Consider the following 12,509-nt stretch of genomic DNA (forward strand, 5'->3'; position numbering starts at 1 on the left):
GGTTTGATTAATATTTCTTTACTTCTTAAATCAAGAGCTCTCTTTTTCCCCCCAATAGTATCTAGATCTATTCACATTCATTCAGCTCACCCCTGATAATTAAAGTTCAGTAACCTTTATGAAAGGCTACCAGCATAATATCCCTTCAAGTACCCAGGTTTCCAGAATCGTTAAAATAAAGGCTAACATAGCCTACTATAAATGAAAAATAAAAATCACTCCAAAAGAAAAATTGAAGGAAGCAATTGAGATTGATCCTTCTTTGAGCACCATTTGGAACAAGAAAAAATTAACGTGTAATGCACATAAAATTCCACCTAGCAGATATTCCACTTCTTCTGAAGCATCCTATTGCAAAGTGTGCCAATATGATATGTCCAGGTAGGCCTACCTAGCTAGGTTATCTTTTGTGACATGACTACAATGATTATTTCATGGATTTTTCTCTACAGCCTCAATTTTGGGTCATTTTGTTGTTTTCAACAAAGGTGATATGGTTCATGTATATGTAAACTTGATTTGTATAAGCCGTTTTGCATGAACACCTAAGTCAGCTTTAAACAAATTATTTTTAAGATCATACGTCCTAATGTGGAGCTGGAAAAAGATATTGCGTGGAAATCATAAGTGGCCGAGTCCTCTACGGAGTTTCTGCATGAAATTCATTACGTGGTTGGCAGGCACTGTACTCTCTGGTCTTGGCTTCTTTCCAGTTCATGTTGGCTGACTTCGGGACCCCTGATTATCATTGAAGTTGACTGAGAGATAACTCCTGACATCCTACAGAGATGGTTATGATTTGTCAACTTGCTGCAGTGAAATACAACTCTTGCCTAAGTGAATTAAAATTACATCTTACTGTTGGGCCTTGCTGATTTGCTAAGCATTGTTCTATTCCCAGATGTAGGTTCAAAATGGGAAAAGAACATACTGGCCAGCATTCCAAAGAGATGTGCTCTGAGAATGACATAAAATAAAACCATGGAGATTTCAAGTGGCTGAAAAGTATGTCAGACCCTGTTCTCATTTATAATTACCATCCTTTTTTTTTTTTTTCTACATAACATACATTGTTTGTGGAGAATATGCCCTGTGAGTTTTGTGACAGTAAATCGGGCAAAACAGTTCCCTGAATCCATTCATGCGACTAACTGGTACAATGAAGGACACAGATTTGCAAGCCAAGACGACAACATGAGTTGCAAGTCGGCTTGGGGGTCGTTTAACAAAAACATCACATTCATTTTTGCAAAGGAGAAAGATACAAGAATAATTCGGCAAACCTAAAGAATTAAATACAAATTTGCAAAGGCCAGATGAATAAGGATTAACTGCTAACCCTTTAAGTTGCTGAGTGTTGCAACTTAAACGGCATGAAACCTATTTGGGCATTTTATAGAAGGAAACGAGTGCAAGCACCATGGACCTAAGAATTATTTTTCAACAAATACTTAAGAGATAGTCATATCCACTTAGCAGAAAATGTCACATGTATGAGAGTGGGCTAAGGCTGGGTCAAATTGGATAAGAGAGAGATTTAAGGAGCTCTTCTGAGTCACCAGGCTGCAGAGAAAAGCCCGTCTTTCATCGAAGTTCATTGCCTGTGCACCACTCACAACACAGAATCAGGACACGTGGGCTCTGGTCCTTGCTGTCACTAGGTAGCATATTGAGTCACTTCTCCAGTGCTCAAAGCTCTCTCCCTCCTTGCATTCTCTTTGAAAGTTCCTTTCTCTCTTCCAGATGTCTACAGAACAAGGATGAGTTAAAGTCTCCTGGATTTACAGTTTCCACTGACCTAAGCCAGGCATTTGAACATAATTCTGTGATGAGACTTTCTTCTAACCCAATGCTGGAAACACATTTATGAGATGTATGAGAGTTTAGGGGCAAAAAAAAATTAAAGTGCTTCTTGTTTATTCAGCATAAGAGGACCCAATAATGTCTTTCTCTTCTTTATACTCTCTTGCCTCTTCCGAGTAGAAGCAAGCATTTAATCTCAGAAGTCTCCATCTTTTACAATGGAGTTAAGGGATATATATATTTTTTTCAGTTTGTAATTGCAATTTTATAATAATCAGAAGCTCAAAGCAGCATTTCCAGGGATAGAAATGTTCTTTTTAACAAGAAGCACAACTAAACTACAGATTCTACAGATTTAAAAATTAAGATGAAATAAAACAGTATTCACATTTGTTTCTGATTATTTTGTTTGCCAGATCCTTGCTCAAAACACTGTTTGGCTAAAAGTGGTATCAGGGTCCCAATGGTGAGATACACACTCCGTTTACTTCTCAGCAATCCTCAAGTTCAATGGTGGGAATTTCAACATTATTACTTCTTCTTCAATAGAGAAGCTTCTGAAACGAGGTTTTCACAACCATGAAAAGAGCTTGTCTTGTGACTCCTGCTGAGCCAACGATATACTCATTCTTCCTTTGCCTTGAAACCAAAGCCTTTCCCCAGCCCTACCTAAGCAGACGTGTGTCAGTGGTTGAATGCGTAATCTAACCCACCCTCGTGAAAAGCACTAGGTTACTATTGTGGGTCAATACTTCCATCTCACTAATATGCTGGTGCATTGTTTGCATGGTTCCTTGCGTAAACTGAACACTTCTTAATTACACTAGCGTTTTCTTGGTACTAACTTCCCACACCCCCCCCCAATGAAAAAGATGATCATACTTCTTTATCCCAAACATAAAGTTTTCAGTTAGAACTGTCTACCTGGAGGTCATTATACTTTTTCTCATGCAGCAACATTTTAGAGATAAAAGTTCAAGTGGATCTGCAAATTCAAAATGGAAAACAATTTGCTCTGGCAAAGCTGAGTCATGAACTTGTCTTATTTATGCTTGGTTATTTCTTGACACGGGGTAGAGTGACTTATGGTTTTTTCCACGAAGTCCGAGCTTTTCGAAGCTGCAGGGCACCCCGCGCGACCGACGGCAATGCTGTCTGCGGGAAGAGGAACAGCAGCTTTGAAATATTCACAACCAACACAATTTTGATTAAAGAAAGAACTCTGGTTTTTAATAGTTTTGATCATTAAAAAAGTTTAAACCTGCATAGCAATCATTTCAAAAATAATTATTTAATGTTCCATAATTAAACTGTACACAACCTAGTCTTGGGACATAGAAGTCAGTGAGGTGAGTCTGGAGCAGTCCTGTGCAGTCCCACGAGTCAGGAGTAGAGTTTCCATTGGCCTTTTTATTTTCCTTTATTTTCTTTTTTTGTCACTTTGATCATCTTAGTTTATTTGGATACTTGGCACAATCTAGCTCCGCTGCTGAGCGGATCTGCACGGGGAAGAGAGAGCCACTGACCCCCATCCTCTGGCCCTTCTTGCTCCCCTCCCCCGACTCGGCCAGGTTCCTCAAAGTCGCTCGATGTCTCGGTATTTCTTCCGCAGAATAGAGACCTGGTCTTTAAAGAGGACGGGGTCGAGCCTCATCTGAGAGTGGATCAGCGGCATGTAGCCAAACCAGCTGGCAAACGTATTCATGCAGCTCTGTCGCTGGGCAAAGTGGTCAGGGTCAGCCCAGCGGGAAGCCCGAGAGGTCTGGGGAAAGGGAGAGAAAGAGGGAAGACGATGAGACAGGTGCCAGGTGAGATGGACACACGGCCGTAAACGAAGTCGGGCTTATGGGCACGCAGTAGGCCTCAGGGTCTGGCCTGGCCACCACGCCGGCCCCATCCACGTGCCTGGTGAAGATGCAAGCATGGATCCGGATTTTCAGCCTCGCCAGAAGATTTTCCCGAGACCTGCCACGTTTCCCAATGCCCCAAACATACAAAGATCCATAGGGACTGACACATTCTCTGGTCCGTGAAGGACCCACCAACTGAATCGCAACTGCTGTGGTCACTAAACATAAAACTTTTCTTTGCACTTGGGAGCAAATGCGATGACTAATAATGTGTTTATGGTTTCACAGATAATTTTCTGAAACCCCTCTGTTAATTTGGTTGATTCTGGGTACGAAGAAAGATGGCTGCCATCTCTTCAGCTCTCCATGTTGACCCTAAGGTTGGTTAAATATTTTTAGACCATCTAAATGACTAACATTGATTTAAAAGAATGCCTTAAGTGACTTGAGTGCTGAAATTTAAATAGATCAACTAAGCATAATGTCTTTAAAATCGTGTTTTTATGAAACAAGGAAAAGGTGGGCTGCCCAATTATGTCGAAAAAAACCCACAAACTCATTTATGTCAATAGGCCACTGTTGAATGGTGTATATATATATGTATGTGTATATATGTGTGTGTGTGTGTGTAATGTGTTTGCATCCTCATGCATTGTTAGAAAATACTTTCATAGGAAGGTACATTTTGCTGTGAGAATCACTCAGAGTCACTTTAAAACCACAAGTGTCAATATGCTTGAAAGAAAGCATCAAAGGTAAATACAAATGTCAAGTTATCTTGGAGCAGCAGAACAACAAACAAAACACTATTTGTAAAGTGTTCATGAGCTCATTTGAGCCTCGCAGCAACCTGGTCGAGTTATCTACCCAGGTAATAGCATCTCCACTTTACAGATGAGGAAGCAGGTTCAAGGAAGTTAAAATTGTTTGTTCAGGGCTAGAAAGGGGCAGAACTCAGGTTTCATTCTTTACCTTTTGTACTAGAGGAACTCTGCTTGGTAAATCGGAGAGAGTATCAAATTAAGCTGACCAGTTGAGTCCATATCAGAGCCGAAAGTCCCAAAGGTACCTCCATTTTTCTCCTAATTTGGGATAAGCTTGCAGGCCATTTCTGATTGGCCCACTTATTCCCAAAGGGCTAGACCCACTACATCCCGGTGAGTGCTCACATCCGCAAAGGGAAACACTGTCAAGAGCCTAAGCTCATTCTTATTCTCTTACAAATGAAAAAAAAAAGAGTCCAAGTGAATCATTCAAGTCTCTTTTTTGCCTCTTGATTTTAACATTTATTTTGGGTCAACCAACATATTACAGAAGATATCTTTCCTGTGTTACAAAGGCATAATTTTAGAGCACGACATCCATTTACTTCACCAGTCACACAAACATTCAATAAACTAGTGTATATGATGGGAAGAAGGGGGCAAATATAGCACATATCTAGCGAGATACGTCTAGTTAGACCTAAGCCTAAATTCAGATTTGTTCCAAAACATGTGTAAAGTCACTAGAAATATTGGTTTGGTAGAATTAGGCAAATCTATGAAAAGAGTGAAAAACCAACCCTTAAGAAACCATACGTTATGAGTTCCACCCCTAATTTGTGTATAACCTCAGGGGAGTCCAGAGGACTCTGAGTTAACAATATTAAAGGAATGGTGTATCTTTAAATGAGATAATAAATATGAATATGCATGGGTACTCAATACATTTTGCTTGAATTTGAAAAGTCTTTCAGTCTTAAAAATGACAAATTCTTGTAAATCCTCTCGCCCGTCCTTTTAGTAATTAGAGGGAAATAGAATTTTCCACTAGATTCTTTACTTTGTCCAGTACCTAGTACCTAGAACAATGCCTGATAACCTGTACATATTTGGTAAATATTAAATTATTAAATTTTATAAACTTAAAATCCTGTAAATTTTTTGCTTTTACTAAATTCAGAGAATGAAAAACCATCAATTGTGTTAACATGAGGCCTGGTTACATTTTCCTCTGCAAAAGCTAGATTTATATGTCATTTTCAATAACTGTTAGAACAAGGTACATGGAAAACCCCCCAAATTGAACTGATATAACTACATAAGTATGTCCTTTTAGGTTGACTCAAATCCTGCTGGATTCTCCATGATTTAACTTGGGTAGATCTAAATGGTCTTATGGTTTTTGATTTCGTACATAGAGTACTGGGCTCTGTCCAAGATGAATAAAAGGACCCTGGGGTGTAGAAGAATAAATAGTGGAAGAAACAGAGGCCGGGATTCAACTCCAAGTTGTCTCTAACCCTGGGTGACTTCTGGCAATATGCTTAAATTCTCTGGGTCCTAGTTTTCTTACTTGTAAAAAGAGAAAGTTAGATTATATTTCACTGAAAGTATCTTTAGTAGTAATCATTTGTGACTCAACACTGTATTTTACTTTGGCAAAAGCTTTCATACATCTGACCTCAATGCTGTGAGGTAGATTTCACCATTTCCATTTTAAAGATGGGACAATTGAGTTTCGGAAGGTAACTGACTTGCCTACAGCAAACTAAGTGCTTGCTCTAGAACTGAAAATCAAGTACTATGACTCCTCATCTGCCTCCACAATGCGCATCCAACTCAAGAGCAACCACTAGAAGGCTGTGTTGAGAGCATTATTAGTTATTGATTCAATAAAACACCTAAAATAAACTTGCATAAATTCTCTTTAGGTCTTTAACTCTGGAGAAGAGAGGTCTTTCTTATGCCACCTGGTAGGTCACATGAGCGCTTTTATTTTTTTATTCAACTTTTATTGAAGTATAAATGTTGTGTTAGTTTCAGGTGTACAGCAAAGTGATTCAGTTATACAGATATATATTCTTTTTTAGATTCTTTTCCATTATAGGTTATTACAAGATACTGAGTATTGTTCCCTGCGCTATACAGTAGGTCCTCGTTGTTTACCTATTTTATACATAGTAGTGTGTATCTGTTAATCCTAAACTCCTAATTTATCTCTCCCCACACCCACTATCCCCTTTGGTAACCATACTTTGTTTTCTACGGCTGTGAGTCTACTTCTGTTTTGTAAATAAGTTCATTTGTATCATTTTTTAAGATTCCACATATAAGCAATATTATATTTGTCTTTCTCTGTCTGACTTACTTCACTTAGTATGATAATCCCTAGGTCCATCCATATTACTGCAAATGGCATTATTTCATTCATTTTCATGGCTAATATTCCATTGCGCATATATATATATATATATATATATATATATATATATGTGTATATATATATATATATATATATATATATATATATATAGTCACATCTTCTTTATCCATTCATCTGTCGATGGACACTTAGGTTGCTGGCATGTCTTGGCTTCTGTAAACAGTGCTGCTATGAACATTGGGGTACATGGGTATTTTCGATTTAGAGTTTTCTCTGGATGTATGCCCAGGAATGAGATTGCTGGATCATATGGTAACTCTATTTTTAGTTTTTTTAAGGAACCTCCATACTTTTCTCCATAGTGGCTGCACCAATTTAGACAGCTTTTATACTCCTGACATAAAGATACTCTTGACTTACATCTTCCCAATTACCCACGTCCAAACATACACTCCCTCAGAGCTTTTGGATGTGGTTTGTTTCCTGATATCTTCTCATTATGCTTCCTAGAGGAACAGTGAGTCCTCATTACCTCAGACTGAGTCACCAGTGAGCAAAGCAAGGGGGGAGAGTTCTCCTTCTCTTACCTGTCCCATCATTGTCTCCTTATACTGTTTCTTCTGGGTCACTTTGATTGGAGGCAATTTTGTCACAGCAGACACCAGGAAATTCATGAGTATGTCCTCACAGTTGGCCAATTGGTCCACCATGTTCTTCAGGCTGGCTGGCAGGTAATGGGTGTAAAGGTAGTGATAATATCTGTACAAACCAAAGACAGGTTTCAGCAGGGGTCATCATTATAAAATAACAGGTGGTCTTCTTTGACAGAAACCACATACTCATTCTTTGAATCCCTAAACATATCATGGTTGACGATGACGATGACAATTGTCATTTATATGGTACATACTATATACCAGGTAATGTTCTAAAGTACTTTGCAAGAAATGCCTCATCTAATCCTTATAAGAAACCTATGATGTAGGTACTCGTATTATCCCTGTTTTACAGATAAGGAAACAAGGTACAGAGAAGCACACAGATACAGCTATTGCTTGCCCAGGCTAACTTTAATATCAGGCTGGTTGGTTAGAAACCGAATACTTAGATGGCAAGAGAAGTTACTTACATGTGATCCACATATCATTACAAGTTGCTTTACACTTTTAATTATTGGTTTAATCAGAACTGTATGCAATACTATTCCATAACTCTGAGTTCAACAGTATAACCATTCCATTTTTTCTGGCCTGTAAGGCATGTGTTTCAACACTTCTACAAAGTGTTTTCAACACAAAACACTTCTTTTGTGCTTCAAAACCCCAACCAATCTGGTGGTCAATCATAATGGAGAACCCACAATTTATTTGAATTATTTCTCACCCTAGTATTTTTTTTGGAGGAATATATAGCATATATTTATTGGAAAAATCATTTGAATGAATTTGGTTCACTGAATGGTGGTGGCGGGAAGAAAGAGGTGGAGTCTTGAGATCAAGATTCAGTCACCCTAACGCTTATATCTTGTGCATTTCCAACTCCATCCTTGAGATGACAGGATTCTCTATTTTTTACTAAAAAAGACCAGGTTAAGATTGGTGTGTTCACATTACCAAGGAGGGGATTTCAATAATGATTGAGTCAGGAACATTAGCCTTCTACACTCATGAATTTAGCCATCTTACCTGAGTCTCCTAGCTTTAAAGATCAAATCTATGCAAACAGCTCCCAAATTTATATCTCCATCCCTGACTTTTTCAACACACTCTGTTAAATGTCCCTACATGCTCAAGACTGAACTCCTGTATTTTCCCTAATACCTATTCCATCTACGCCTTTCCCCAACTCTGTTGATGGCTTACTACTCTATACTTCTAGTTCTTCAAGTGAAAAACCCTAAAAGTCATCAAACTCTGTACCCAATCTGTCAGGACATCATGCTGGAGCATCTTCAAAATATGTCCACAATCTGATCACTACCTTCCCACCTCTGTTGCTCACTTCCTGACCCAGGTTCCATCATCTCTTGCCTAGATAATGTCAGTCACCTCCTAATAAGTCTCCCTGCTTCTCCCCTGGCCCCCTTAGAGTCTATCCTCACCACAGCCTTCACAGTAGATGCCTAAAACATAAGAAGGATTGCTCTGCTCACACCCCTGCACCGGCTCCCCACATAACTTAGAAGACGGTCAAGTCCTCATGATGGAAAGCAGGGTCCTGCATCCGGGATCCCATGACCTCTCTCACCTGCTTGCCCCTCACTCCACTCTGGTCACATCGGTCTTCAGGATATTCCTCCAGCATCCTGTCTCAGGGCATCCTTTCACACTGCTCCCCACGCCAGAGCACTCCTCCTACAGGTATTCTCCTGGCTGACTTCTTTTCTCCTTTCAAGTCTCCACTCAAATCTCATCCGTTCAATGAGGATCACCCCCAACCTGCCCCTTCTCCACCTTTGCCCTGCTCTGCTTTGTCTTATCTCCTAATAGATATATTTTTAAATTTATTTATTTTTATTTTTGGCTGCGTTGGGGTCTTCGTTGCTGCACGCGGGCTTTCTCTAGTTGCAGCGAGCGGGGGCTACTCTTTGTTGCGGAGCATGGGCTCTAGAGCACAGGCTCAGTAGTTGTGGCGCACGGGCTTAGTTGCTCCACTCCATGTGGGATCTTCCCAGACCAGGGCTCGAACCTGTGTCCCCTGCACTGGCAGGCAGATTCTTAACCACTGTGCCACCAGGGAAGCCCCTCTCTTAATATATTATAGAAGTATTATGTATATTGTTAGAATACAAAACCTGTATGGGCAGATAGTTTTTTTCCTATTTTACTCAGTGGTAAATCCTAAGCACCTAGAACAGTGCTGGGAGGTGCTCAATTAAGCGTTTACTTTGTTGTTCTTCTACACATTCAGTTACTCAATACACTCTGAGTACGTCTCCACACCTCAGAGTCACTGAAGATGCTGCTCTACCATAGTTTCTAAAGATGCCATAAGCCAAGAGGTTTTACTGATTTCAAACATACACGCTGGCCACATCAACAGAATTGAAATGGGGATTTTTCAAACTAATTTCCATTAAGGTTGTTAACAAGATTTGGCCCAAGTTCCCATCTCTGCAGCAGCCAGAAACTAATATAAAAAACAATATAAGATGGTGTCCAAACTCCTCACTTGTGGTAAAGAGCAGCTCCCGTCAACACCATGGAGTAGTCGTTCGTCCACTTGGACGTGTAGCCCCACCGCTCCTTCGAGTTATCCCAGAAATGGCTGCGTGCAGGGTACCCTACAATCCTCTCGGGGAAGCTCTGCCACACGGTGAACGCGAAATCCACCTGCAGGCAGAACACAAGCCAAACAAGCAATCAACGGTGTTAACAAATGTCAACAAAACATCACCTTCCCCCTGCTAATTCGTAATGTGAAATCCCAGGACTGTTGTGTAACATTAATTCCATGTATTCATCTGCAAATTAAACTGACTGCTTGACATTTGGCCCCATAATTATGCACATTTTAATGTTTTCTGTTAAAGAAACTTCAGATTAGTGTGGAAATGAAAGAAGGAAAAAAAATACATTGGTGGATATGTCCTTTAGAAATCCAGTCTATTCAAGCTAAAAAGTCAAAAAATCAGTTGCTTCCCCCCCAACCTCCAAAAGATATGTGACCACTGATTGATGGGAGGCATAAATGCATCTGTTTTATAACCAGGAGCAGATTTTCTGTATACATCTACCATATGAATATATAGCATACATCATCACCAGCACACAGCAAAGCCACAGTGACTAAAATCAAAGCATCCACTTAAGAGCCAGAGAAAAGATGTTTTAAAAGCACACAAGTTCTAACGGGAATACAAAGCAGGTATCATCAAGAACAGCAATTCAGGCCTCTCAGGTGTGAAGATACTCAGTGCAAGGGAATTTAGAAAACACATCCACAGTGAAAAATCACTAGGAATAAGTGGGGACAGACCAAGATTATTTTTAAAGGAAATGCAGTGAAATGACTTCCTAGTGCTCAAAATAACCCAAAGCAGGTACTTCTGAACCTGCTACAAACTAACATGTGTAATTAGCAAATAGTCTGTTTTCAAATGTGTAAACTCACTTTTGACTTTCTATGATTCTTTGATGAATGACACATAAAATAACATACAGAAAGTAAAAACAAAACAAAACAACCCACCCCCCAAAAACCCAGTAACAGCAAACCATCATATAATGGTCATAATTGTGTAATGCTTATAATACAACAGGCATGGTTATAAGAACTTACATATTTTATTATAGCCATGTGAGGTGATTGATAGTAACTAAAATTGTTGTGGTAATCCTTTTGCAATATATACATATATCAAATCATGTTGTACACCTTGGACTAATACAATATTATACATCATTATATTTCAATAAACCTGGAGAAAAACAAAAGAAATGATGCAAGCAAGAATTCTGTAGATCAAATGATTTAAAATACTGAAAGAAATAACTGTAACTCTATTTCTTTCAGTTCTATTTTCTTTCAAAAATGAAATCAAAATAAAGACATTTCAGATACAAAAAAAAAAAACTTACATATTTTAACTCATTTCATCCTCACAGTAACCCTGTGAAGTAGGTAATTTTAGAGTCTCCAGTTTACAGAGAGGGAAGCTAAGGATATGGAGGTTCAAATAATTTTTCTGAGTTAGTAAGTGGCAGAGCCAAGATCTGAACCCAAGCCATCTGGTTTCAGATTTGGTGTGTGATTTTTTTGGTGTGATTTTTGTTTTTACTGTTAGCATAGCTTCCCCTTCTAGCTCTGTTGCTACAGTGTTGAAAACAATTTATCTTATACAGGTTACACATGCACCCAACAACCTTTGCCCTATCTCTTCTTGATAAGCAATGCAAACGGAATTTTCATTTATTCCACAGATATTTCAAGTCTTGGCACTGTGATGGTGGCTGAGTGATGTTGGCAAGTCCAGTTCCTGACCTCCCAGGGGTTCAAAAGCAGAGCAAATAACCGTGCACAATAGCCCAAAGGTGGAAACAACCCAAATGCCCTCAACTCATCAATAAATAAACCAAACATGGTATATCCATTCAATGGAATATTATTCAGCTATAAAAAGGAATGAAACACTGATGCGTATGCGTGCCACGACGTGGACAGACCTTGAAAACATTATGCTGAGTGAAAGAAGCCACACACAAAAGGCCCCGTATTGTGTGATTCCACTTACATGAAGTGTCCAGAATACACAAATCCATAGACACAGAAAACAGATTAGTGGTTTCAAAGGATAGGGAGTGACTGATTAATGGGTTTCCTTTTTGGGTAATGAAAATGTTTCAGAATGAAGTAGAGGTAATAAGCATACAACACGGTGAAGGTATTAAATGCCACTGAATCATACACTTGAAGATGGTTAATTTTATGCTATGTGAATTTTACCTCAATTACAAGACAAAGCAAATAAGCCTAGATCAGTATTTCCCAAGTTTTCACCATATGCATAACCATCATCGCTCCTTTTCCCACATTCCCACCACATATTCGATAACTTAGTTAATATTTTTCTTTAAACAGCATACTCTTTCTTTTTTTAAGCCTCATCCTAGGTAAACATATCAGTGAAATCCTAGGTTTGGGAAACACTGGCCTGGGTGATCTGTAAGGGTCCTTTTATCTCTGAATTCTTGGGGCTTAGTTAGAAGA

General features: G+C 39.1%; 1 protein-coding gene across 2 annotated transcripts in view; it reads right to left on the minus strand.

Annotated features, from left to right (window-relative positions):
- Window positions 1–3,005: 3,005 nt before the first annotated feature.
- The window catches only part of EXT1 (exostosin glycosyltransferase 1), a 289,714-nt gene continuing 280,210 nt past the window's right edge, over window positions 3,006–12,509 (minus strand). For both annotated transcript variants that reach the window (XM_082433199.1, XM_082433198.1), the window contains 3 exons: window positions 9,972–10,132; window positions 7,388–7,559; window positions 3,006–3,565 (listed from right to left, as the gene is read on the minus strand). In XM_082433199.1, the coding sequence (XP_082289325.1) occupies window positions 3,380–3,565; window positions 7,388–7,559; window positions 9,972–10,132 (519 nt within the window). In that variant the 3' untranslated portion in view covers window positions 3,006–3,379. The remainder of the gene's footprint in view (window positions 3,566–7,387; window positions 7,560–9,971; window positions 10,133–12,509) is intronic.

Source organism: Balaenoptera physalus, assembly GCF_965194825.1.
Source record: "Balaenoptera physalus genome assembly, chromosome: 17".
NCBI classification, from domain to species: domain Eukaryota; kingdom Metazoa; phylum Chordata; class Mammalia; order Artiodactyla; family Balaenopteridae; genus Balaenoptera; species Balaenoptera physalus.